Below are 26,399 nucleotides of genomic sequence, written 5' to 3'. Positions count from 1 at the left end.
CAACAGAATTAAAGGAAGGATTGTAAAGATACATGCATGCATTTTCTTGTAGTTTTTTTTACCTTTGCTGATACAGCACTCTTTTTCCTGCAAATCAACATTTGAAAATAAGTTGGAAAAAAGAGCTCAGTTAATTCATTTATTGTAAAATCACCAGTCAACTATAAGCATCAATCTTCACTGAATCAGTCAGACCATTGGCCACACAGTTAGTTGGTCAGTCTCTCTCAAAAAAAGAAAATACAAAAAAGCAAAAAAGTTAACAAACAACATTTGATGATATATTTACTCACTTGGTTGCAGATTCATTTGATTCATATCCTAGATAATGAAGAAACAAAGAAAAAATCTCTTTACCAAGTGTTCCGAGAAGAAATCAAATAATATTGATCACATATCAAATAAAATAACTGCAATGTGTCTCAATCACAAAATTCAAATTAATCCTTCAAATCTCACTCTCAAGCAATGAGAATAAAGAAAAATATCAATAAGTTGGTTATTAGTTAATCCAATTCCAAATTCCCTGAACTAACATCATAAGAATTGTAAAGCAGACAGTAAGGAGAATTACTAATGAGATCTTGGGAGTGAAAAGGTTAAATAAATATGGTCATGGAAGGTAACAGTAGGCTTACCATCAGAGGTTTCTGTGTGAGGATCCTACAAACCGAAAAGGAAGCAAACATCCCATGAAGTAAGAAAGGACAATATGAAGTGATAATAAAAATTTAACTATAATACCTGTACTGAAAAGAATATCATATATAAAATACAGGCCAATGAACTGCATGATGTAGTAATAAGATCTTAAATTTGCAACCTCCCTTACACTACAGTACTTAACTATGTTTCCAACTCTATCACTATAAAAGAAAGATGTTGTAGCCAAGAATGGAATATAAGCATAAATAATAACACCTTCAAGCAAGTTTTTACCTCTGTTTTATCATTATTATCAGAAACATCACTATCTTCTGAACTTTCCAGATCCACCAAGTCAGGTACCCCCTCGTCATCAGAGTTATCTCTGCTTGTGTCACTGGACTCTGGATCTACCAAAGCTGGAAGGTCCTCTGGCTCACTAACAAGTAAACAAATTCCAAATTTAGACAGTTTCCTTGAACCCTTACTGAACCAAGGTATTCAGAAGAGAGTGAGTAAATTGTTTATTTTTTTTCACATGCACATATAAACTTTAGAGCCTGAACTCAACAAAATTAGAGCAGTCTAGCAACAAAGAATGCCCCAGTTATCAAGAATTTCAAATTTGCACATCAACAAATATTTTCTCTCTACTAACTCACCTATCCCTAGAATCCTTCTGTTTAGCAACAGAAGTTTTCGATGGCTTCTTATTTTCTGTTGCTTTTCCTTTACCATCTTTAGCAACTAAATTAAGAGGACATGGGAAAACAACATAGTTTCTTTCTTTCATAGTTTTCTAGTTTCTTTTGTTTAGATTAAAAATCTCAGGTAGTCTCCCTTTCCTCCACAAATTTTTGTCAAGGGGGTCAATTTTCTGGATACTTGCTTAAATGGTACACCAAAGCACGGTGTTTCTTGCTAGGCCCTAAATACAGGTATATATTTGAGGTATTGACTGATGAATTATATGTTTGGTACATTAATCTACTAAAGAACTTTTGTTAAAATGGGCTCTTGCAATGATCAAAATTGTATTTGTCTTGAAGAAAAATGTAAAAAAGACATACCTCTGTCAAACATTCTGTACTGGGCTTCCAGATCTTTCTTGTCAGAGCAAATTTTGCATGCAGCTCTATTTGCCTCCTTTGCTCTAGTAATATTTCCAGTCTCAAAAAATGCCTGTGCATATCTATATTGAGCCTAAAGAACACAAATGTGCCATTATGAACTGTCTTAGTATTTACATGTGACTTGCAAGTCACTTTGTTATTACCAAGGCAATCATACTCAGTCTAACAACCATATTTATCATTAAAATTATAATAAAACTCTCTACCTTATGCCAGTCTGCCTTAAGTACAACTGCTCTCCTTCCATCTGCAAGGGCACTCCTGTTAGAACAAACAACCCTAAATTACTTCCATTATATGTGTAGAGAGAGTCTAACATACCTTGAGGTATGTGATCTTTTCTCGTGCAATGACAAAAATATGCATGCAAGATGAGGAAAAACACCATCACACAAACCATTAGAGGCAAATTAAGAGATTGAAAGTTAGCAGGAGTAGTTCGATCATACACTGTGAAATTTTGGCCTGACCATCAATTCATGAAGATTATAGAGATAGTGCTGTTCATGTTCTTAACTAATTTAGCAGGTCAGTAAATGGCAATTCCCCTCTAGGTCAACTACAACAAATATCAAAGAACAGAGGACACAGCTATTGTGCTTTATTATAATGAAAAACAAACTTAAAATGTCATTCAATAGATTTGTGCATCAACTGATGTAACTTAAATGTTCATAGGCAAAGATCCATGTAGTTATGACCTTACCCTAACTGTTTAGTTTTAAGGAAGCTCTGCGATCGGTTACAATAAAGAACGTGATTATATGCGCTGTAAAAAGAAAAGAAACATCACATTTAATTGTGTAAACTTTAAAATCAATGGAAGTATGATTGTTGAAAATGTAACTACAGTCATGACTCCATTATCCACAAGGGAAACTACCTATCATGTTCTTAATCCTTTAACTCCCTGATCAATTTGTAATTCCCCTTACTGTCAACCATTCAATTCTTATTATGTTAGTTCTGAGAATTTAGTATTGGATCAACCAATTATCCCCAACTTGATATTCTTCTCTATTCTCATCACTTATCCAGTTGATATAGTATTGATATTGTAAGGAGAAATTCTGTCTTGGTCGCTCATTGGAGTTAAGGGTTAACAGGAAGGCTCCACCCAAACAAAGAAACTGTATTTTCAGATGAAGTACAAAGCAAGTAAAGAAATGATCCTCAAGGGTGAGTTGCAAGTAACCCTTTCACTCCAAGCAGTGACCAATATGTACTTTCTCACTTTAAAATCAATGCAATATCAAGTAGACAAGTGATGAGAATAAAGAAAAACATCAATTACAGGATTATCATTTGATCCAACACTAAACTCTTAGAACTGAAATTATAAGAAATCTTCAGGCATATGGCAGACAGTAAGGAGAATTACTAATAGAAGATCTTGGGAGTGAAAGGGTTAGAGCATTGCAAAAAGAAAAATATATAAGTCTTAAAAAAATTTGAGTTTAGACTAGAATTGAATGTGTGCCTCCCAGATAGAGATTTAGAAAAGTTGCAATTTATAATATAAAATGAAATACTACTTTCAGAAAACTAACCCTTACCTCATATGTAGAGCCATAGAATAAACTGAAATTGCACGTGTATATTTTCCACTGGTAAATGCATCATTTCCCTCTTTCTTTTTGTCAACAGTTTTCTGTAATGCAGAAAGGTACAATCACATGATTCTTTAGATTGCATTAAATAATGAAAACAAAGTTCAATTTTTAAACTCTAACAGCCAATTCTAAAGCCTGGTTTTAAACAGGCAAACAAGTATGAACAAAAAGCAAATGTATGTACGATCTCCGCCAACTTTGTAGAACAAAGAAATCTTAATGTGCAGAGTACAATGTCTCACTTAGTTATGAACAACTTTACGTGACATTTCTTCTGTACCTTACAAAAAATGAAGACATGTGTGAAACAAAATATATCATGTCTAGGGAATGAAACTAATTATTTCACCTTTCACAGAGCAAGGAAAAACAAAGTTTCCATGAACCACATGCATTGTTCTCCTTTATTTTTTATACATGACAAGTCAAAGAGTAGTGGTAGTATAACCCTTTTACCTGTTAAATTTTCAAGACTTCAAAGCAATTTTAGGCAGTAGTAAGAGGTACTATAGGCAGTAAATTTTACCAGTTACTGCCTGAAAAGGAAAACATTGCACAAGCCAAGGATTAAGCAAACTCTGCAAGAGTTAATACATTGTTTCTACATGCATCTCCAAGGGGAAAGTACATAAACACACCTCACATTCTTTCCTGACAAAAAAAAAAATGACAAACACCTTTTCAATAGTGATCAGAACCAAACAAATACACTCACTTCTTCTTCTTCCTTGCACCTCTTGTTGAACTGTTCAGCAAGATCCACACCAGCTGCTAACTGTTTGACATGATCAGCAACTGTAGGAAAAGTAAATATTGTCATTCACTTGACCCTCTCTCACAACTAACTCCCAACATACTAGCCTGTGTAGAAAAATTCTGTTTGAAACTTCTAAGCCAAATACATTTAAACTTCCTTATGCAATCACCTCTTGGAAACATCCAAAATAAACAATTTTTAAAGAAGTTGAAAGCAATTTACTGGAGTTAATGACAAAGAGCATCAGTGTTCTCTTGTAGTGAGCAGTTTTTGCTTACGAGCACGCATTGGAATTCCATGCGCTCTTTGTTTGAGGTGTTCAGCATTGTTTGGAGTGGCAGCTCATAGTCCAAGCACCCCTTCCCTCCCTCTTTCCACTGTTTATTCAGTGTGATTGGTGCCTGTTTCCCTTTTCTACCTGAGGGCTCAGGGCTGGGTTGCCTAGATTTGCCAGTCATGGGAGCAATCTCCATCTAGGAGCTGGCCACCAATAGTGGAAGCTCCTAGACGTCTCAGGTACCCAACCTCTACTTATCCATGGATTAAGGCCACCCCTTTGACCCTACATACATTTTAAGCAACTTAGTCGACAATTTACAAAAAGTACAACAGCACTTAAATAAGTCAAGCAGGTCACATGCTGAGTTTTTCCACTCAAATACAGGTGTGTATCATGCACTGTACAAGCACACGAAATCTTACCTTGATTGTGTGCTAAAAGTAGGGCCACATCTGCTTGTTTCTTATTCAATCCTGACTTCAGCTTGATCTTATCTCTTTTAAAAGAGTTCAATATAAATTTAGACATTGTCTCTAGTAGCTTGCAACACTCAAGAGTTTAAAAGCCAAACTCTCTTAAGAAAAGTATGAGAGTTAAGGGGGGAGCTGAGGGGAATGTCCAGAACAACATCAAACAACACAGTACATCTGGACTATTATCAAGAGGAATCTTTGCCTTGAGAAATGATAACATCTGTTCAGTACTCCTTTAACTGCAATTGAGCATTAACTTTGCATAAATGATTTTATGTCTTGATATTTTAAACAAGAGTTTCAATTAAATAAGAAACCTCTAAACCTCTGTCCTCTCCATGCAGGACAAGGCTTGAAAATCATAAGCTTTCTTTCACAATTTAAGATTTTAATTGCCTCCTTAACCTAGGTTGTCCACATATTGAGCCTTTGGGTGATGTGTGCACCTTTAAATTCTTTTTAGGAAAGCAAGCTTGAACATGCTCATAGACATATAGTCATTAACACAACCCATTGTGCAAAATGTGTGAAACATCCCTTTTCTTTTTTCACTAAAGACTACTTTATAACCTTTGGTTGACTTGATGTAACCTTTGAGAAAACCGTTGCACATTTCAGAGAGTAAAAACCTGATTACCTTGTGTTGCTGAAGGAAAGAAAACTCTCTGCACAGGTTATTGCCTTGTCACTGTGTTGGGACTGGTCAAAGAAAAATAAAGCAAAAAAGTTTGGACAGAAAACAGATTAATTACACAGCCCATACATAGCTATGTTTCAAACAACAATAATTGTTTGCAAAAGTGGTAATGCTTGCCTTGCTTAGTAAAGAGGTCTGTAACAAACACCACCAGTTTCAGCTCTATCTTAACATACTTACCATTGTCATTCTTGGATTCCCCATAATGTCCAGTGTCTTAACCAAGCCATCTTTATTTTTTAGAAGCTAAAGAATAATCAAACAAGTATACATTTTAATGAGGGCACTACAATCAAAGATAGTCTTCTCGTTGGACATGATTAATTCAAAAGCACTACACTAACCACGTTTTCAGCCAGTTTGTTGAATGCTGTTTCAACTAAATCCACTACATTAAAACGCTCCTCACTCAATTCCTTTATCTCAAAGTCGCTAGTAGAGAAAAAAAAAACAAAAATACAATCAGGAAAGGTGCTAGGTAGAGGAGAGCCTAAAAATTCTAACCTTGAAGTGATATCCCATTTTAAAATTTGATGTGACAGTTTTAGTCTCTTCCAGAAACAATGCCTACCATATGGTGTTTACCCTGAATTCCTCATTAACCCTTAAATGCCCTAGAGGAACTTGCTTCTAATTCTCTCTAAGTCACCAAAAAACACAACAATCTGCATGGTTTACATTTTTTTGTATTCTGCAATTAGACAATGAATTTTTAGGGGGCCCCTTCAACTGGTTGAAAGTGTCTACCTAACACTTAAATGGTCCTAACCTGACTTCACAAGCACAGGCACTTGTTTCACTAGTGAAGTCACCAGCTATTTAATAAAGAGTGCATGATCCACCAAATGACATCATAGAAGCAGAAAATAAATTTTAATCACCCCAATTCCAGACTGACTGAGTGATTCCAGTCCCACATAGATATAATCCCCAAGGAATTTGAGGAAGGAACTATCAGCTAAAAACTTATCAATCCATTAATTGTCAATCAATGATACTAGCCTTTTAATCCCATTAAAATTTCCTGTGAAGCTTGACCCTTTCATTCCCAGAAGTAACCAAAAAGAAATGTCTCCTTAAAATATTAATAAATTTTCTAATAAAAAGGTGTTAAGAAGGAAAGAAAACATATCATGTTTAGGGATAAGGTTTGATTGGCCACCAAATTCACAAAATTTAAGCTAAAATTATAAGCAATGTATGGAGCTCAGAGCAAAGATTAAAATTTTTTTGATTTTGGAAGTGAAAGGGCTGGAGTTAATCATAACTGCAAAAATAGTACAAGAAAAGGAATGAGAAAATTTGAGTAAAAATAGTGTAATCTGAAGAATCTATTCAGCACTGAACAAGTGTCATTCACATCTTTCCCCAAATTGTAATACTGAATCCTGATTTTTGAAACTACTACTGACTGAGACCATAAAAACAAATTTATATTATACCTCTTGGAGGGTAACAGCTTGCAATCATATGCCCAGTTAATCCACTAAGAAAAAGAACATATGAAAGTGTTCTGTTCAATAACAAAACCTTAAGTCATTTAGACACTAAGCCCCAAATCAAATGTAGCAACACACATGTTAAACATTTCAGTCTAGCAAGTAAATTGATTCAGCCAACACTCTCATGTCAAAACTTAACAAATTAGGTTTCACTCACTTGTAGTGATGTTTAAACCAGGCTTGAAATGAGTATAACAAATGTGTCTTACCTTGTCATCTTGATAAACTTGACCAAACAGGAAAGGTGATAGTAGGTATATCCTCATGACACGGATGTGACTTTCCTTTTCATCTTTGCTCAGTTTATACCAAATATCTGCACACTCAGCTATCATTTGATAAAAAAAAGAAAAAGAAAATGAAACATCAAACCAAGTAGAAACAGTAGAAAACAAGAAGAAAAACAAAAGGGTTGTGATCACTGTCATTCTCACAGGCTATTTTAAGTTGACCCCACATATTCATGTTAAATGTTTGTTAATTCTCTAAAAATAATGTTTTAGAATCATTTGTAACTGCTTCCTCTTAAAGTGCCTGTGACATGAAATATTTTTTTGCATTTTCAGGTTGATAGCTGTATTTAAAAGTAGAAATAATCAACTTTAGTGCCTAGTGAGTTTTCCTTGACCATTTTTTTGTGCATTGAAAGTATGATTTGGCAGCCGAAAAGTGCCCCCATTAAGTGCATGACCAAAACGATCATGTTACATAGCTGTGACATTGAAAACTGTGAACACATGTTGGCAACTATGGTGGAGAAAGGAAAAATCTAGAAGAAAGGGCAAATGTATTGCATGGCCAGAGTGCCAAATGATGTTAGCTACAAGAATAATACATTTATACATGTATTTCTACACACTACTTTCCGAAGGATGTAGCTCTATGGCCAAAATGGACATGTCTCGATTGTCAACATCAAGGAGATTTTACTCTTCAATGTCATCTGCCTTGTGCTCCATGCAAGCTTTGAAGATGCCTGTTATGAACATGTACCACTAGTCAAATCAGGAGAAGATAATCAAAGTCAGCTAAAAAGAGTGCTGATTAAGCAGCCTGTTCCCACACTGTACACGATTGTTCCACATTCTTTTTAGTTGACATTTTGCAAGCAAAGAATAGTGCTCTTCCTGTTGTTGATTATAGCTTAGGGTTGGGGTTTGTTTTCTGTTCAGTTTGATTGGCTCGATGATCATGACGATAGCCTCTACCTTTACAATCTCTGAGGAAAGGAGCAACTTGCAGTGAAACTGCCTGATGACTTCTTGGTGAAAAATTACTGTGCCTCTTGATACAGCTGATTCTTTTGTCGAAAGTTAGCTCTTGGTTTACTCCAGGAATTTCTCTATAGCAATGAAACTCTAGAGCATTGACTACAGGGAACCTTTGTCACACAGTGTGAAGGAATAAAATGCTATGGCAACAGAAACAAACACAACTAGCTATTCTTACCATAGATTTCGCCTTAGAAAACAAAACACAAACACAACAAACTAAATATTCAGTAACAGAAATTTTTTACTCTAATCTTGACCTGAACACTGCAGTTGAGAAACCGTCTTTGTCAGTCTTTGTCAAAATCTCTGTTTGATGCATGCAGTTCTCCTTTGTAGGGCTGAACCATACTCACAACTTCCATTTCTTCCCTATTACTTAAGTATGATGCATCACAATTCTCAGTAGAGCTTGCTGAAGGTGGGTATACATCTCTATTACATATTATTTCAAGAGTATTTTAATGCTGACAGATACAAAATTACAAAAGATGTAGGTGTCAACTGAGAATTTTCACAGTTTTCTACATAATCACCTACTAATTTGTTACCAGTCCACGGGAGACGTTTAAAACAGAATAAGAGCACTTCAGGGCCCAAAAAAAACGAGTTTTAAGTTTTTTGAAATTTTTCTTCTATCAGAATTGGTTTGTACATATGATAAGCTAAATATTTATACAAAAAATAATTTTGTGTCATAGGCATTTTAAGAAGGTTTGGAAAGTGCAAAGAGTACAACAAGATAGAAATCAGCTATCCTGTTGTCTGCTTTTCACTTATCAATTCCCAAGATGCAATAAAAAAGTAACATCCCTGTGTAATTTAAGACACTATCCACAAAACAAATGATTAAATAGAACATTAATAACAACTGTCACACCAAATTCTTTTATCTCAGTTACAAGCAAATGTATGGCAGTAGGTGACGGGAATCTTGGGAGTTTGAGTGTTACTCCACTGTTTTTGGTCAAAAGAGAGAAACTGGTGGGAATAGTCATCACTAGACTTCAAGTAAAATGACTGATCCTAACATTACAAATTCTTGGCTTTGAGCAGAAGGAACTTAACTCTTCATTTGTCATGATTACAAAATAATTGACTTAATACAGAAAAGTCTTAATTACAAAGATGTTTGAGCTGGTGTGTTCATTTCCTTTTTTTTGGTTTGCCAGCATAACAAACCATGCTGGACAATGGAGAACACAAAGAAGTATACAAATTATGAGATAGAGGTAAAGGATTTGCAAACTTTTTGAGTGTTCACCCAACCTATCAAAGGGATTATTACATCATAAAACCGATAGAAAATGCGGTTTATTACTTTTATGAATAAATTTGAATTGAATCAATTTCTTTGGTTTTACTAGTGCAATAAACGAAAGGTTTTTGGCCTATCAGGTCTCTCGAAGTAACTCGATTCTGATATAAATTCCGATATATCTTTATTCAGATTAATGCAACGTAAGCATCATTGCCAAATCAATTTTAATTAACAACGTGGTTAATTGAGTAATTTCAGTGATAGCGAGTTCTACAGGTTCTACTTTTATCCTTTTGTATTTCACATTCACAGCACTGACTATCAAGTTTATGTCTAATTCGGAGTCTCATAATAAACTGACCATTGTTTTTTGCCTTCGCTGTTGATTTGTCCTTTCCCTTGGTTTTAGTCTTGGACGCAGACTTCTTACGGTAACCTTCATCCTCGGAGTCCTTTAGTTAAGGTAACAAGAGTTTTGAACTCGCGTTATTCACCGGCCATAAATACAATGACGTACACGAAAATTACAAATAAAATCAACTTTTCTAACCTCGTCGTCCGTGCAAGCCACCAATTCAGGCAAACTGTCGTAGCTTTCATCGGTGTCGCTGTCTTCTGTAGTGGTTTTCGCCATGCCTGTATTGAAAATTGCCAAATTACCTTGCCCTAAATTCACTTCAATAGAATTATTCCAGGTTATAAAACTTTAAAAATCACCCCTTGCTTCCAAAATATATGTTAAATTAGCCTTACCTTCTTTGTTCGCGTTTTTAGCGGCCGGGATACTAGGCATGTTGCTATTGAATGATCGCACTACTGACCAGAGCGTAAAAGCTATTTTGATCGATGAATTAAACACCCACTGTCTAATTTCAGAAATAAAAAACTTCCCTAGAGGTTAAAACAGAACAATAAAGGACGAAGGACTATCCGAGCATGCCAGGCCTTAAATAATACTGCCACAAGAATGTCGTGTCAGAGTGATTAAGATGGCGGACATGCTTTCAACCTCAAGGGGACCCTGGACAGGCAAAGTTTAACTAAAGAACTAGAAGGGCTTTCCGATTGGTCAATTCTGAAGGCTGAAGTGCAAATATCAAACATCGCTCTGAAAATATAAAGTGTATCATATTTCAAACGAAGTCTTTTAAAATTATATTAAAGACTTCTAACTGTCAAATAAGATTAAGATAAAGAAGATTGAAATGCTTGATGAAGTGACGAGAGTCCTGGAAGAAATCAATCAAAAATAATTTCGTTAGGGAAAAATAATTAGTTTCCTCAGCAACAAAGACATGCAAGTAAGACATGTTGTAACTCTCTCCAGGAGTGGGAACATGTTGTGAGAAAGTTCCTCCGCTTCAAAACAGGCTGCTAAGGAAGGATTAAAAATAGAGCCACCGAAAGTGAAAAACAGATTGACCCATTGAGCCATGTGTTTTTACACTTCCGTCATGCTTTTTTTTTTTCTCTCAGTAACAGAGAGGAAAATGATTAAAAAGGAAGATATATAAATAGGATTTTTACCCCGAAAACCTTAACCTGCTGAGCGGCACATATAGTACACAGCTGTTGAGTCCATCAGGTTGTGATTCCGTTTAAGCCCCAGTGTCACGCTTCCTGTCACGCGAAGCTAGCGAACAGCCTGGGCATCACCTTCTGAATTAAGCGTGTAGGAAACGTGCGGACCGGTGAATTGGTATAGTACACCTTCCAGAGCGAAAGGTACCAACGTAATGTTTTAATTATACTCTCCAGATCATTTGCCTGGAGCTCCAGACTTCCTTTTATTACGTAATGTTGTGGATCAGAGACGCGACTTTCGCTTTCTGAAACGTTACGTAATCCTTTAAAACTATATTCATGTGAAATGTTCTTTTAAAAGATATTAGTAAATGTCTGTCTATCAAGGTGACTTCTTAGAAAAAAATTGCTATTAATTTCGGACGAGATTTCCTACGCTGTCGTCAAATTGTTACGAGGCGTGGGGGGGAGGGTCCAAGAATCAGACATGGTTTGGTACTACTCTGGTTTAGAGATTTAATGAATGTAACCGAGAAGTTACTATTCACAGACTTTGTTTATACGGGTCGATGAATTGCAACTTCTCGGTTACATTCATTAAATAATGGTGTTCAGCTCTGATCTTCAGTATGTTGGTAACATTTGTCTTGTCCACTTGTTTACATTGTCCGGCAAGAAAAGGATGAAAAATTGGGCAGTTATCACAGGTGCTGGGACTGGTATTGGTTCTGCTTTGGCTAAGGAATTGTCACGTCATGATTTGAACGTCCTTGCAATTGGACGCAGACTTCAGCCATTACAAGAAACCCAAAGTTATTCTCCAGACAGCATTTATCCTCTTGCTGTTGATATAGCAACCACTGATGGCCAAAGAAAGATACTGGATTTTATACCAGAGGGTGACAGTGTAAAATATTTGGTCCAAAATGCTGCTGTGGGAGTCCCATCAAGACTACAGGATATTCAGCGCGATGAGTTTGAGTATGCCTTTGCAGTAAATGTCACTGCACCACTCATGCTAGCCAAAGGATTTTTCACGAAATTGAACTGCAGCAAGGGAAGGATAATTCACCTTGGAACAGGAGTTGCTAAAAAACCGCAGCTTGGAACAATTACCTATGGAATCACCAAGATGGCTTTTCAGAGGCTTTACGAGCAATTAGCTGTGGAATTGAAAGGGTCACATGTCCAAATTGCTGATGTTCTTCCAGGTGTTGTTGATACAGAAGGACTGTGGGAACATATTAAATTGGCTAAGGAACAACAACTGCCTCATGTATCCTATTTTGATGAGGTTCAAAAGGAAGGGAAGATGTTAAGTGCAGAATTTGCTGCTAAATTTTTGAAATTTGTTCTGGTAGATTCATCAGACGAAGAATTCTCTAAGGTCTGGAACATTCACAATAGTGAACATTGGCAGCGATGGCAAAGAAATTAAACCTTTTTGTCAGGGAGTTGTAATTTTCTAAGGGTATGTTACAGTGATATACAGGATGGGACCAATACTTAAAAGACAAAAAAAAAATTATAACACACAGCAACATTTGTAAGGTGCAATTTTCAATAAATTAGCTCAAGAAACCATACTGGGGGCAGCTACTAAAGTCTCTAGCATTGGTGCAAAGTTCAAAGTTTAGTAGCTTAAATGAGTCTTGATCGACATGTAGCTCTTCCCTTTCCTCATTGTTATGACCAGATTGTTTACTGATCTTGTAGCTACACACTCAATCTTTCAACAAGAGTGCTGTATTTACTTCACAAAGATAACTATGCAAAAATTAGTATACATTGTTTCAATCCCAGCCACTTCTCACCTCTTCATTCAACTGGGTTTTCCACTAATGTATGACTTTTTTCTATAAGTGAAATGCCACTTTTTAATATCCAGGCAGCAACCAGCAATTAACACCTTTGAGAATTTATTGGGATGTATAATGATTTACCAATGAAGTTGCTTAGAAAAATATTATGTATCAAAGTTATTTGTGAACAAATTATACAGATTTATTTGCATCCACAAGGGACCATTGAATGCTACAGCAGGTAGCGAAGTCTGAACTAAACAAAGTGAAAAAAATGTTGTAGTATCAACAAGGTATCTCTAAATATGAGTAAAATGTGTTTCATGATAATAGAATCTGCAATAAATATAAACATGATGATTGATCTGAAAAAAAAAGAACACTATTAACAACCCTTTTCACTAGCTGGAATGCAAACAATATGTAAAGCACCTTAGTGTCACGAATAACAAAACTGTAACTTTGAAATGTCACATCTCTTTAATCTGCACTTGTACATCTCATAATACTAGAATAGTATCAAAATTCAGGCATTCTCTCTATATACAACAATTTTTTGTATTACAAATGAAAAGTAACAATATTATATTCTAAATGCCAGTAACATGTTTCATTGAGGCTCTTTTTTCAAAACATAACATAACATTTTTTTTCTTTTGAATAGACTTCATCTATGGAAGAGATTACTCTTCACCATGTCTCAATGTTGAGATTTCTGTTGATTAATTACTGCTGAGAGTGGAAAAAATTTGTCTCTCTATATAACAGCTTAAACAGACCTATTATAACCAATTATTATGATATTCAACATGCCAGTAACATATTTCACTCAGGCATATTATTTATAAACACAGCAATTTATAAATAAATTCATAGCATATCTTTTTCTTTTTAATAGACTCAGTTAATGAAAGAGATGATTCTTAGCCATGTCTCTGGTAATTACTGTTGAGACTGGGAAATACTAAATTGTCTCTTTATACAAAAACTCAAATAACACTATTATAGCCTATTAATATTTTGTTCAATATGCCAGTAACATGTTTCATTTATTTATTAGTTGTGTCATTTATTCCTGTAATAATTACAATATTTTCAAATGCTTATCCAGCTCCAGTTGTGTAGAGGTAAATGGCAAAGGATATCCAGAGTTCAAGTAGCCAATCACAGTGTGCCTTCAATGTTACTTCAATGCTACTTTAAGGAAAACTCTTTTCAATCATCAGTCTCAGAAATATCATCAGATATGATCAACTTGATGTGGGGGAATTGTGAATTAAAACAAGTACTAGTTTGGGCTTCCAGTTGTAATATGAATAGTTAAATAAATCAATTATTTCCAAATAAAAACCATATTCATTTATCATTTCAACTGCACAACAGAATCGTATACACTCTTTGCAACCTTACCTTTAACCTATTGATTACAAGTTATGTGGCAATCTGATGGTCTGAAAAGACTTATTACAAGCCCAACAACAAAGAACCAGTAGGGCTGAGGGATGAAAAACAAAACATTTTCAAAAGCCTTCTTCCCCCAGGAACAAGACTAAATGAGGTCAGATTAAACTAATGTGGGGAGGTTCATTGATCTCTTCATGAAAATGGATGATTTACACCTATCAGATTGTAGAGAAATGAGAGCGATCAAAAGGTGACATTGACATTGCACATTAAGCAAAAAATAACTGGGCACAGACTTGGATGCCTGTTTAAGGAAATTTACAGTTTTTTAGCAAGGGATTCTGCTGTGCCAATTTTATGGCAGGCAAATCATACATCAGTCACTTAAGAAATTTTATAGCTCTCTTTGTGGAAGCTCAAACACTCCTAAGGAGCATGACATAATTTCACCTAATCACTCAGAAACTTTATTGGTAATTTTACAGTTGCAAATAAAGTATAGACACAATTAGTTGTATATAGCATGAGCTAGTTGAGGCAAGTTGCATGAAGAGGACAACAGATTGATAATTGAAACCACTAGTAAGCTTCTGGTACTTATGACAATCTCCTGAATACCAGCTTCCCACAGTAAATGTCACACCTATCCATTCTGTCAATGGTACCACCTAAATGTAATGGGGGTCACTTCACATCTCACTAAACAGCAGAGAACATAAAAGTTAATTCCTATCATCAGTCTCTATTAAGAAATAAACATTTAAGGATCAAGACATTTCTGGCAAAGTGAAATGCAAGTCAAACTGGTTTGAAGACATTTTAACCTAAAATTTGTTTTCAAATATAGCAGAAATACTGTAGTTAACATTCCAAAGAAACAAGGAGTTCCAGCCCCTTGAGTAATTATCTATTTGTTGCATCACTTGTTGCATACCTTAAGAACCAGAGAAAGTTTGATCTACGACTCAAAATTCATTTTGCTTGGCAGAAGTTTTCTACAGAAATAAACAAGACAGAATGAAACCATTCATTTCGATTAACACAGGAACATGAAGAAAACGGCAGCAGTTTAAACTCATGAGACAAAGCCCACACATTTTTTGAGGTAGATGAACTGGTTAGACTGAAAGCTAAATAAATAAACAGTGAACTGACATTGGTGAAGGATTTGAGGGCCACATGATAAATAAGCTCTACCGAAGTTTATCTTCTAGTTAGCACTTCAAGCCCAAAAATGCAGTTAGAAAAATTACCACTGAAGCTCAGTAACAAAATAAGATAAAACCAGGATTATTGAGGCAAGACTATAACTGTTGTTAAGACACATGTCTACATACCATGCACAACAGACTTGGAGAGCAAACAGCCAAAGACAGTTGTGAGTAATGACTTGGAAAATCCAGACTTTCCTTACTTCTACACTTCCAAGTCAAGACAAAGTAAGTAAGGTAAAGACTCATTTGTATATTTACAGATTTCCTCACTTCCACACTTCCACACTTCCACACTTTCACACTTCCACACTTCCACACTTTCACACTTCCACACTTCCACACTTCCACACTTTCACACTTCCACACTTCCACACTTCCACACTTCCACACTTCCACACTTCCACACTTCCACACTTCCACACTTCCACACTTCCACACTTCCACACTTCCACACTTCCACATTACCAAGTCAAGACAAATGTGAGTAAGGTAAAGACTCATTTGCATATTTCCAGATTTGCGCACTTCCACACTTCCACATTTCCACACTTCAACACTTCTGCACTTCCACACTTTCAGACTTCCAGACTTCAGACTTCCACACTACCGAGTTAAGATAGAAGTGAGTAAGGTAACGACTCGTTTGTATATTTCCAGATTTGCACATGCACTTCCACACTTCCAACTTCTACACTTCCACACATCTACACTTCCACACTACCAAGTTAAGATACGTGCAAGTAAGCTTATCACACATTTTCACGTTTCAAGGTTACTCTAAGCTGATTAATTTTGTATGCAGCACATTAACATTGTGATGGCGTGTTCTGCGCTCTTCTAACCCAAGTAAAAGCCCATTTACTTCACCTCGCTTAGTATTGAATTTAAAGATGTGATGACAGCATTAACAATGTGAAACCCCTTAAACATTTCACCCTTTTTGGCAAGTTACATTCCAAACAGAAACACATAATAAAGACAGCAGGCACGTAGCCAAGTGGATAATGGAAACTCTCACGTTCTCAGATTCAAATTCTCTATCTCACCGTCGGATTTGTTTCCAGGTTGTCCAAAGTTCAACACCTCTGCTGCGCCTTGTGAAATGCCAAATGTTCTGCCTCTTGATTTTATGGCTTTTGTCTTTCTTTCGCATTTCGACTCGGTTGTTTTGCATGAGCGCGTGACTTAGCTTTAAAAAATGGAATACATTATCCTCGATAATCCTCCTTCCACTTCTAGACTTACTTTTTGAATCTGTACAGACAAATTCTTAACAGAAAAAAGTACAATAGAGCGACTGCGCACAGTTAGTATTTTTCCGTTCTTTAAGAGCGTGATGCAAGTCATAAGTTTACTGTACCGAGGTCACGAGATGTACTCTAATCTAAATCAAAAGTTATAGAGTGGTGGAAAATGGCGTCATCCGAATCAGCTGAAAACCTGCTTGCGGGCTATGACGACCAAGATAGCGAGCCCTACGAAGAAATTCCACAAGAAAATCCGATTTCTCTGAAACGTTCTTTGGGAATTCCAGGTGGAACTGCTCTTCTCATCGGCACGATAATCGGCTCCGGCATCTTCGCGACACCGAAATGGGTGCTGTTTTACGTCGGTTCAGTTGGCATGTCCTTGGTGATGTGGGCTTTCTGTGGGGTGATTTCTCTACTTGGAGCACTATGCTACTGCGAATTGGGAACTTTGATTCCAAAATCAGGTGGTGAGTACCAGTATCTGCTGAAAGCGTATGGTCCTCTTCCAGCTTTCCTGTACGCGTGGATGTCCGTGTTGTTTATGAACCCGGCTAGTCAGATTATGGTCTTATTAGTATTTGGAGCCTACACTGTCGAGGCGTTTCTACCGGGATGTAGAAGTCGTGAAGAGTATGTTCCGCTTATTAAAATACTAGCAGCTGCAGCATTAGGTAGGTTCAGATGAGAAACGTAAATCTGTTTATATTGTCGTACTCTCGTTCAATAATATAATCTCCTCAAGATTGTTATGGTAATATATCAGTTCCTAAGGTTCAAATTTCGAACATGTATTCAAGGAACTTGATCCGAGTGTTGTGTAACTCAAAGTTCTGCCCATTAGAAAATTGCTTCTCATTTGCTTCTTTCCCCGAGAATCGTCTATCATCTATTTGAAAACAGTAGACACTAGATACGCTTGATTAACTCGTTTCTATTTTTTTAACCTGTTTTATCTTTGCTTCTTTTTTCTAGGACAATGATAATTTCTAGTACAAGTGAAAAAATTGACCACCTCTAGAAATCAAACGGTCCAATAACTCAGTCGTATATGGAATAGGATGTGATTGTTTTGCTGTCGAGATTACAGCGCCAAACAAGCAACAACTCGCGAGAATTAGCGTGGACTGCGAGTCGTGACATCGCGCTCCTCGTGCGCCTTCCATACGCTGCATATGAAACGCTTTGAAATGTGGTTTATGATAAGGCTTTGAAAAAAATAAAAGAATTTCTAGGAGAACAAATATACACGATGGACATCAAAACAATTAATTACATCAAATTTTCTTTTAAGACAATGAGGTTGGGAAATCCTCGCAAAAAGTCCCGTGGATCATCTGACAGACTACCAAAGGTGCCAATTTGTTGTCAAATAATGGCAACTTGAGAATATAACTAATTTCATCATTGTCATCGAATCTTCAGGCGTTATCACCTTTGTCAACTGCACAAGCTTGAAATGGGCCGTTCGAATACAGATTTTCTTTACTGCGGCCAAGATGATCGCCATTTTTATGTTGGTATTCACAGGAATTGTTCGCTTAACACAAGGTAATTTTTTTTCTATGATTCGTTGAGGTAGTGTGATCATCGTCAACCAGAGTGCAGTTTGGGGACCATCCATTGTTTATCATGGGGGGGGGGGGTTTAGATGGTTTACGTGGTTTTCAGGGGGAGCGAAGTCCCACCCCCCCTTATACTCTGTCGCCAACAAAGTATAAAGGAGGGGACTGTAGAAAACTGACTGCCAATTAACGTCATTAACTGCCAATGAGTGGGTATCATAAGAATATTGTAGCGCTTTATAGGGGGTATGCGGCAAACGAACATCAAGACCGAATGAAGAGCCAAGAAAATCGCGATCGAAGAAAATACCAACCAAACCAGGGGATACGTTACAGAGACATGGCTTTAATCAATCTCGTAAACTGTAAGCGAATTAAAAAAGGGACTTATACAATCAACTGTATTCAATTAAACACGTGGCAACTTAACCAGCGTAAATGAATCTAACATAATAAAGGAACTAATAAATGAACCAAGTGCCACGGCAAACACAAAATATATATACAAAATAAAGACGAAAGAGCTTGCTCGAAGCGAGATAAAGGAAAATTATAACTAGAAATAACCTCCTGACGATACGAAGGCGGTGACTAAATAACACGCACAAAGACATAAGATCATAGCAAGAGAAACGCTACCTTGCATAACTGGGGCAAGCTACAAAAGTGAAAAAAAAGCGAATACAACTAACATATCAGTCCCTATACGCCGATGGCTTGAAACCAAACTTAAGAAATTAACTTGGGATGAACGCCGGACATGAACAGTGAATAGTGAAAGGGCGTACGATGCAACAACTAAAAATCAGCGGGAGAGAAAGACTATCCGAAGGAATCAAATGGCACAAAGGCCAACTGTAACACAAATGTCACGCAAATTTAAAGTCACGCATTTACAGGTGGGATCTAGCAAATTTTATCGTGACGCAACCAAAATCCTCCGACCTCCGACCTCTTATTGGAATTTCAAAATTGCGTTTCAACTGGCTCAGAATTACATGGTTTGCCTTTAATACAGGCACTGCACACAGGGAAAACACCAACTTTTCAGAAAAACATTCAAACCTTTTATTGCGTTTTCTTCACTCCGAAATCATTATTTTGCTCCATTTCTTTGCAGGCTATACAAATGCCTTTGAAAACGCATTTAACGGAACTAGTCCAGAGATAGGGAAATTTGCCTTTGCCTTTTACAATGGACTATTTTCATACAATGGATGGTGAGTCGATGACGGGAAATCGATACTGAGTGTCGTTTGATTCTTATAGGCTTAACCTCAACCTCAACATTCTCTTCCATAGGAACCAACTGAATTATGTCATAGAGGAAATAAAAAATCCCGAAAGGTGAGAAACACGAAAACGACTGGCAGTTGATAACATTACAATCGTTTTGAATATTCTGTTGCATGTATTTTCATAGGAACCTTCCGCTTAGCATTTTCATTGGTATCCCTCTTGTGATAGTGTGCTATCTGTTGGTGATTATTGGATACCTTACGGTGCTTACACCACAGGAATTTCTGACTACTGATGCGGTTGCTGTCGTAAGTAACTCGTCTAATAACTCTTTGATTTACGGTCCAGCGGTAAAACTAAGACCATGTTCATTAGACAACATTTAACAAATTGATTCTAGGACCATCTTGCCAGAGTTTAAGGTAATTTCTGATCAAAATGCAGTAACAACAAATGCGACCGTACCTTGCTTGATTAGTTCCGTTAGAACATCACACTCTTTAAACTCTGCGCAATGTGAACATAGGAAACGCTCAACTCTCTCACGTCATCTCAGAGAATCGTCGCCATTGGCCAATCATTCAGCCTATACTATTCGATTCAATAGAAATCCCTTTAGTCTACCTTACAGTCCCTCAGATAAATGGGAGTCAGTGCGTACAAAGTGGTGTGCGCGAGCGAGGAGAAATACTCGGAAAATTACAGAGGTAACTCTCTCCTCGCGTGTAATCGTCTGGATGATCGCCTTCACAACTCGTGTGGTCCTTAAAAAGCTTTTATTCGGGGGAATTCCTATTTCTAATCCAATAGCCAACGCTCATTTATCAAATAGCGTTCTCCATTTCAGTTTTAACTTTTGTTTACAGATTACCTTAAATAACTTAGCTCCAAAACAGGCGCTTTCTTTAAGGTCTCTTAAGACTCTCAATGCAAGGTCTGTGGACCATAGATGAAGGATGTTTGTTTTTCGAGAATTATGATATATCGGTGTTCAAGGATAATCAACGCGGAGGCAAAAATCTTGTCACTATGACTTCACCACGGAGATAATAACTCGCTGTTTCGTGATCTACAAAGACTAGCTTTTAAAAAAACAACATTTTGACATTTGTCTACCCCACCACAGTCGTCAGATCGGTCATCACCAAGCGAAACTCACTTAACACAACTCAGGCTTTGCACGAATAAGAAGATAAGGTCACTTTTAAAAATTGCAATTAAGATTAAGTATAGAGTATTTTTCTTGTTTCCATTTCGACAGACCCTAGCAAACCGGTTATATGGAGTCATGGCTTGGAGTATTCCAATACTCGTCTCTTGCTCCACGTTTGGTTCCGCCAATGGCAGTGCCTTTTCAGGAGGAAGGTATGGAAAGGTTGATATTATTTCATGCTTGTTCATTGGAGTTTTCTCGTTAATATTAGAGGAGCGCCTCTTTGATGCCTTGAATTTTTTGTGAAACAGAGTTTAAAACAAGGGTCTGTGAGGGGTGAGGAGATTCTTACATCATATATCACTCGTGTTTGCTACCGGCTGAGATATACTCATTGAATACACTGATTAGATGTTCCTCACCCACCCCACCCCCACCCCTATCAAATCTTACATTATTCGAACAAGCAGGCCTCATACCCCTCTCCCCTTCGCCCCTTATCCTTTCACCCCCACCCCTTGCTTTACGCCGTTACTTTTACCCCTCCCCCCTCACTCTCTTACAGCCGACTTCGACGGTTGTAAGATTTCATCCGATTGCAAACTCTTTCGATTGATTTCAGAATGATATTGAATTTCAGATTAGCTTTCGCTGCCGCAAGAGAAGGTCATCTTCCTCGCTTTCTCGCCATGATTCATACCAAGCGAAGAACCCCTCTCCCGGGGCTCATATTCTCTGTAAGTTATTATTTTCTTGGAATTGCGATCGTCATTAAACTGTTGTTGTCCCGTCTTTCCCAACTTTCCGTTATTAGTGAGTCACAAGGAATCACCGGGAAAAATATAAGAACATGAGCACTCGGTGTGAAGCGTCCGGGCTTAGCACCTCTACTATTCGCATTTTGCCAAGTTATCTTTTTCTCTGATTTCTTTGGAAGCCCACGATGGACTGACCTGCTGAAAAAGAGTGCTGCTCATGGCGTACATATTCCTGAAATGACGCCAATTAATGCGCATCAGGTTTGAATTAATTTCAAACTGATCAAATCTGGAATTAATTATGATAGCCTTGCTCTCTGAGATATAATATGCATTATGTTAAATCGCACTTCAAGTTACGCTTAATAGCCTTCCTTCGACATATCTCGACGGTAAGTAAGAAACTAGACGGAGACCACCTCGTCTAGGCTTTACTGCGAGACTTTCATGCAAAAGTTGAATAGCCTGATTACAATGATCTCGTGAGAAGCCCACGAGATGCTCTTAAAGCGACGCGAACGAGAACTTTCTCACAGGCTATCCAACCTGAGGTTGTGCAACAGTACTACTTAACACAAGAAACAACTTCAATAAACTTTGGCGAAAATGGTACCGCAACGAAAAGTTAAAAATCTCCCTGTGCGACATTTTACACTCGGCCAACGACACGTGTCTGGCGTTTTTCAATGACTTCCCAAGCCTCTGGCGGCCTCGCTGCTCATTATTGTTTCTCTGCAGCAAAACGCTTAAAAGCGTACACAAAACACTAAGTTATTTTGGACCTTAGCGGCTGATTTTACATTTTGAACACCAGTGGCCGATTTTGGATTTGGACCCTAGCGGCCTTTTTTGGGTTTGGGACACTAGTGGCCGATTTTGTATTTAATAAGACCTTAGCGGCCGGTTATGTATTTTGGACCCTTGTGGTCAATTTTGGATTTTGCGCACTAATGGCTGATTTTGGATTTGGACCCTTGTGGCCGATTTTGTATTTTAAACCCCAGTGGCCAATTTTGGATTTTGGACACTAGAGGCCGATTTTTGATTTTGGACACTAATGCTTGATTTTGTATCTTAGATCCTAGTGGCCAATTTTGTATTTTAGATCCTATTTGAAGCTTTTGTATTTTGGACCCTTATGGCTGTTTTTGAATTTTGGACCCTAGTGGCCGATTTTGTATTTTGGACACTAATGGCCGATTTAGTATTTTGGACCCTAGTGGCCAATTTTGTATTTTGAACGCTAGTGGCCGATAAAATATTTTGGACCCTAGTGGCCAATTTTGGATTTTAGACACTAATGGCCGATTTTGGATTTTGGATTTTAATTCCGATTTTAAACGAAGTAATATTGCATTCAAAGTCGGCTAGTGTCTTTTCCCCTCCAAGCTTTCCTTTAAGACGCCCCAAGTTTTTCTAAGGGCGAGTGACATTCCAAAAAGAACTGACAAGTTGACTAGGCGGTGTCGAAACTTGTCGAAGTTTTTTCCTTCGTTTTATTGTCTTTTTTTGTTTTGTTTCTCTTTTTAGAGTATCATTTCGTTTGTGATGATTATTCCTGACTCTTCGTCTTTTGAGGTGCTTCTAAGCTATATGGGATTCTTCACCTGGTTCGGCTATTTACTTTCTATCTCAAGTATCATTTGGCTGAGGTACAAAGAACCTGAGGTCAGGCGACCATTCAAGGTGGACATTACAACGTTCATTTGATTTATTTGAAAAGACTTTTAGTCTCATTTACGTTATTCTGAATGAATGTGCGAAAGCATCCTCTTCATCTTAATGAGTCGACAATTCTTTGAGGTGCTTGTTTTAGGGGAGCGTCTTTTGAAACCTCTAAATTGAGAATCGCAAAGAAAGCCACTTCCAAAATGTTTTATTCAATTTTTTTTTAAATTTACAAAACTGTTATCAAGATAAGAAAAAAGTAACCCATGCCATGCTGGTGAGGCCTACTTAGGGCATATTTTAATTGAGTGTATATGTCGGAAAATAATAAATAAGATCAATTTCATCAAAGATAATTATCACAAGGAACTTATGAACTCAGAGTAAGAACAATCAACCTGGTCAACGCGCAGGAAAAACAGGGGTCACCAAGTCGCGTTTGGTTTTAGTTTTAAATCTGAGGGAAGAGCGAGGTTTCTAAGCCAATCACAAAGCGTAATAAAGTAAATTGATAAGGTCATACCAGCTGTCAATGACTGCATTCTTAGTATGGTGACCAAGCGTTGCCTCCATTTTCGCCTTCATTCGTATTCTGTGGTTGAACATAACATTTCACAGCTATGTGACAGTGAAGTTTTCAATTGATTACTGGAAGTAATCCGACATTACTTTGATTTGCTTAACTTTACCACGTGATTGGTCTGGGAAAATCGCGCCATCCTCTTGACCAATCAGGTTTAAAACAAAAATCAACCGCGGCTTGTTCCCTAGTTTTTTCCCGCGCTTCATGAAATATATTTTTTTTCCACTATGCGTTCTTATTGGCTCCTCATTTAATTTTCCTTTTCGCTGATTGGCTGTTCGATTATCACCAGCTAAACTTTTGTCGCTGGCGTTTAACTTGGTTTTATAATCAAATATATAGCTTTCTCCTCATTTCCTTGCAGGTATGGTTTGGAATTCCCATATTCATGGTTGTGGTTTCATTGTACCTGGTAATTGCGCCCTTTTATGAGGCCCCACTACAATCATTTTATTGCGTGCTGTTCGTTTTAGCTGCAATTCCATTTTACTTGGCGTTTGTTCGATATGAAGTGGTTCCACGGTGTTTCCTCCTCTTTTTTAGTAAGTATTTATAAATCTTTTAAAAATTGATGAATCTTTTCCACACGATCGGCCTATCAGATTTTCTACAATCCAACTCGATACGCAATTTGTGAGTGCTCTTGCCCCTCTTGAGAGGTTGTACGGACTATAATGCTTACACTTTCGAAATAAATCCTAGAAAATGACGATACTGATTTAGAAAATAAACTCGATTCTTGATTGCCTTTAAAGGGCAATGCTAAAAAGTTTGTGGCATATTATGTTCGTTGCAGGCGCTCCATTAAACCAGACGCGAGGAGTTGAGTTGGATTGAGAAGTCACGCGCGGGTGTCTCAGTGCTCTTTCCCGCGTGTTTTTTGCAGATTCTTGCTTTCTCACTGATACTATGCTACACATGTTAATTTGATGATAAACTTATGACCCGTTGAGAGGACGTAGGATGCGTACCTTAGGTTTACGGTTGCTCTGCAAACCGCTAGCTACGATGTGTAAACTGTTCAACTCGAAATCTTGTGTAACCAAATTGCGATCTGTCATACGTGGCTGAGAGTGCGCAGCGAGTTTTCCAGACCTATGTTGGGGACCGTTCATTATCAATTGCTAGGGGAGGGGGGGTGTGTGGAGAATTTTTGGGGGGTCGCATGGTTTCCAGAGCGAACGGAGAGGGAATCAGAAGTCGCCAATGGAGTTTAATGAGGGGTACTATGGAAAATTGACCGCCAACATTAACTGCCTATTAGGCGGCGATAATTTTCGAACATCAATTGGAAATATCTCTAGGAAAGACTAACAAGAGGTCTCCAGTCTCAACAATTCTTTGATCTACGCGTTTCTTCATTCTTCTCTTCAGATCGTATAACTTACAAACTTCAAACAATCTGCGACGTGGCGCTTCCTGTGGAGGAAGGAGACATTGAGGCATCTTCGTCATTGATGAGCCAACTATCTGAATAGAAACAAATAAAGAATGGAAAGGAGGAAGGATTCTTGTTATAGACCTGAAAAAACCACGAGAAGAAAAAACTAGCCTTGATAGAAATAGTAACCTTGTTGCCCTAATTTAGGGGCTAGAAGAGGAGAGAAACTGGGTATAAGCTTTTGAAGGAATTCGCGTTAGTGTTTGATCGTATGATCGGTTCTGATTGGTCACACACCTCTGTAAAGCTATAATTCTGAGCAAAGGGGCCAAGTTTTAAAGAAACTGTAATTCTGCGTCGGTGGGAGAGCATAACAAGGTAATTAAGTGTTATCAACTGAGTTGATAACGTAAATTAGCCACCGTAAACAGTTTAAAAGCTAGCGCTCGACACGTCAGCTCTTTACGGTAGCTTATATGAAAGTGAAATGTGATCATCGCAGTAAATTTTCCAATTTAAGCAATTGGAAAGAAGAAGCCTGAAAAAAAAATCAGGACTTCAACGGGATTCGAACCCGTGACCTCCGCGATACCGGTGCGATGCTCTACCACCTGAGCTATGAAGCCACACATTGGGAGCGAGGTCAATTTATTGAGTTCATATCTTCCCGTGCAGTGAAATGATGTGAAGTTTATATGAAATAATTCATATTTGTACTGCGGTTGTAGATGAAAGTGAAATGTGATCATCGCAGTAAATTTTCCAATTTAAGCAATTGGAAAGAAGAAGCCTGAAAAAAATCAGGACTTCAACGGGATTCGAACCCGTGACCTCCGCGATACCGGTGCGATGCTCTACCACCTGAGCTATGAAGCCACACATTGGGAGCGAGGTCAATTTATTGAGTTCATATCTTCCCGTGCAGTGAAATGATGTGAAGTTTATATGTAGCTTATATGTTATCAACTCAGTTAATAATACTAAATTACCATATAATTCTAAGCCATTTAAAGTAAGACTTGTATAAATTTCCATTACTCGAAGTAATTTTTTATCTTTACTGCCTAGCGTGCCGATATTTTCTCATCCCGAGGATTAACTTCTCCCTATAATATCCATACATTATCCACCAAACAGGTAATGAGAATACACAAACTTATCAGGTAGAAGTTATCTTGATCTAACACCAAATTCTTGGAACTAATTAGCTAAGAAATGTCTAGAGGAGA

General features: G+C 37.4%; 4 protein-coding genes across 12 annotated transcripts in view; 2 read left to right on the top strand and 2 right to left on the bottom strand.

The window, feature by feature from the left end:
- LOC113675256 (uncharacterized) overlaps positions 1 to 10,659 on the bottom strand; it is a 29,194-nt gene extending 18,535 nt beyond the window's left edge. For all 5 annotated transcript variants that reach the window (XM_089209239.1, XM_089209241.1, XM_089209245.1 and 2 more), the window contains exons 1-19: positions 10,386 to 10,659; positions 10,183 to 10,268; positions 9,994 to 10,084; positions 7,310 to 7,428; positions 7,041 to 7,084; positions 5,943 to 6,030; positions 5,779 to 5,844; positions 5,539 to 5,600; positions 4,851 to 4,924; positions 4,107 to 4,186; positions 3,335 to 3,429; positions 2,485 to 2,547; positions 1,985 to 2,039; positions 1,716 to 1,848; positions 1,308 to 1,392; positions 940 to 1,084; positions 639 to 663; positions 294 to 321; positions 63 to 87 (exon numbers count right to left, since the gene is read on the bottom strand). In XM_089209239.1, the coding sequence (XP_089065365.1) occupies positions 63 to 87; positions 294 to 321; positions 639 to 663; positions 940 to 1,084; positions 1,308 to 1,392; positions 1,716 to 1,848; positions 1,985 to 2,039; positions 2,485 to 2,547; positions 3,335 to 3,429; positions 4,107 to 4,186; positions 4,851 to 4,924; positions 5,539 to 5,600; positions 5,779 to 5,844; positions 5,943 to 6,030; positions 7,041 to 7,084; positions 7,310 to 7,428; positions 9,994 to 10,084; positions 10,183 to 10,268; positions 10,386 to 10,425 (1,404 nt within the window). In that variant the 5' untranslated portion in view covers positions 10,426 to 10,659. The remainder of the gene's footprint in view (positions 1 to 62; positions 88 to 293; positions 322 to 638; positions 664 to 939; positions 1,085 to 1,307; positions 1,393 to 1,715; positions 1,849 to 1,984; positions 2,040 to 2,484; positions 2,548 to 3,334; positions 3,430 to 4,106; positions 4,187 to 4,850; positions 4,925 to 5,538; positions 5,601 to 5,778; positions 5,845 to 5,942; positions 6,031 to 7,040; positions 7,085 to 7,309; positions 7,429 to 9,993; positions 10,085 to 10,182; positions 10,269 to 10,385) is intronic.
- A 437-nt stretch (positions 10,660 to 11,096) lies between these two features.
- On the top strand, positions 11,097 to 14,308 carry LOC113675254 (uncharacterized). Of its 3 annotated transcripts, none has more exons than XM_027191805.2 (2): positions 11,236 to 11,357; positions 11,838 to 14,308. In XM_027191805.2, the coding sequence occupies exon 2, from the start codon at positions 11,839 to 11,841 to the stop codon at positions 12,592 to 12,594; it is 756 nt and encodes a 251-aa protein (XP_027047606.2). In that variant the 5' UTR covers positions 11,236 to 11,357; position 11,838; the 3' UTR covers positions 12,595 to 14,308. The 3 variants fall into 3 exon arrangements, with proteins under 3 accessions (XP_027047605.2, XP_027047606.2, XP_089065375.1); XM_089209249.1 differs by having other exon boundaries at positions 11,248 to 11,357; positions 11,833 to 14,308; XM_027191804.2 differs by having other exon boundaries at positions 11,097 to 14,308.
- LOC149044369 (uncharacterized) lies at positions 13,420 to 16,083 on the bottom strand. 2 transcript variants are annotated; one of them, XM_089209250.1, is made up of 3 exons: positions 15,700 to 16,083; positions 15,297 to 15,357; positions 13,420 to 15,061 (listed from the first exon to the last, which is right to left on the bottom strand). In XM_089209250.1, the coding sequence occupies exons 1-2, from the start codon at positions 16,081 to 16,083 to the stop codon at positions 15,328 to 15,330; spliced, it is 414 nt and encodes a 137-aa protein (XP_089065376.1). In that variant the 3' UTR covers positions 13,420 to 15,061; positions 15,297 to 15,327. The 2 variants fall into 2 exon arrangements, with proteins under 2 accessions (XP_089065376.1, XP_089065377.1); XM_089209251.1 differs by lacking the exon at positions 15,297 to 15,357.
- A 906-nt stretch (positions 16,084 to 16,989) lies between these two features.
- On the top strand, positions 16,990 to 25,640 carry LOC113675252 (b(0,+)-type amino acid transporter 1). Of its 2 annotated transcripts, none has more exons than XM_089209247.1 (10): positions 16,990 to 17,293; positions 18,249 to 18,374; positions 19,509 to 19,608; positions 19,691 to 19,735; positions 19,812 to 19,935; positions 20,889 to 20,992; positions 21,421 to 21,517; positions 23,069 to 23,224; positions 24,154 to 24,331; positions 25,164 to 25,640. In XM_089209247.1, the coding sequence occupies exons 1-10, from the start codon at positions 16,990 to 16,992 to the stop codon at positions 25,265 to 25,267; spliced, it is 1,338 nt and encodes a 445-aa protein (XP_089065373.1). In that variant the 3' UTR covers positions 25,268 to 25,640. The 2 variants fall into 2 exon arrangements, with proteins under 2 accessions (XP_089065373.1, XP_089065372.1); XM_089209246.1 differs by having other exon boundaries at positions 16,990 to 17,497.
- Positions 25,641 to 26,399: the final 759 nt, after the last annotated feature.

Source organism: Pocillopora damicornis, chromosome 6 (genome assembly GCF_964200805.1).
Source record: "Pocillopora damicornis chromosome 6, jaPocDami1.2, whole genome shotgun sequence".
NCBI classification, from domain to species: Eukaryota; Metazoa; Cnidaria; class Anthozoa; order Scleractinia; family Pocilloporidae; genus Pocillopora; species Pocillopora damicornis.
The sequence above is the reverse complement of the archived record's forward strand: the minus strand, read 5'-3'. Positions and strand labels throughout refer to the sequence as shown.

Excerpts from the sequence above, each read along its gene's own strand:
- LOC113675254 (XM_027191804.2), top strand. The coding sequence starts at position 11,761 with ATGGTGTTCAGCTCTGATCTTCAGTATGTTGGTAACATTTGTCTTGTC.
- LOC149044369 (XM_089209250.1), bottom strand. The coding sequence starts at position 16,083 with ATGCAAATGAGTCTTTACCTTACTCACATTTGTCTTGACTTGGTAATG. Across the intron at positions 15,358-15,699 it reads CTCCAAGTCTGTTGTGCATG|AAAACTTCTGCCAAGCAAAA; the intron begins GTATGTAGACAT and ends TTATTTCTGTAG.
- LOC113675252 (XM_089209246.1), top strand. The coding sequence starts at position 16,990 with ATGGCGTCATCCGAATCAGCTGAAAACCTGCTTGCGGGCTATGACGAC. Across the intron at positions 19,736-19,811 it reads GAAATAAAAAATCCCGAAAG|GAACCTTCCGCTTAGCATTT; the intron begins GTGAGAAACACG and ends GTATTTTCATAG. Across the intron at positions 21,518-23,068 it reads TCCCGGGGCTCATATTCTCT|AGTATCATTTCGTTTGTGAT; the intron begins GTAAGTTATTAT and ends TTCTCTTTTTAG.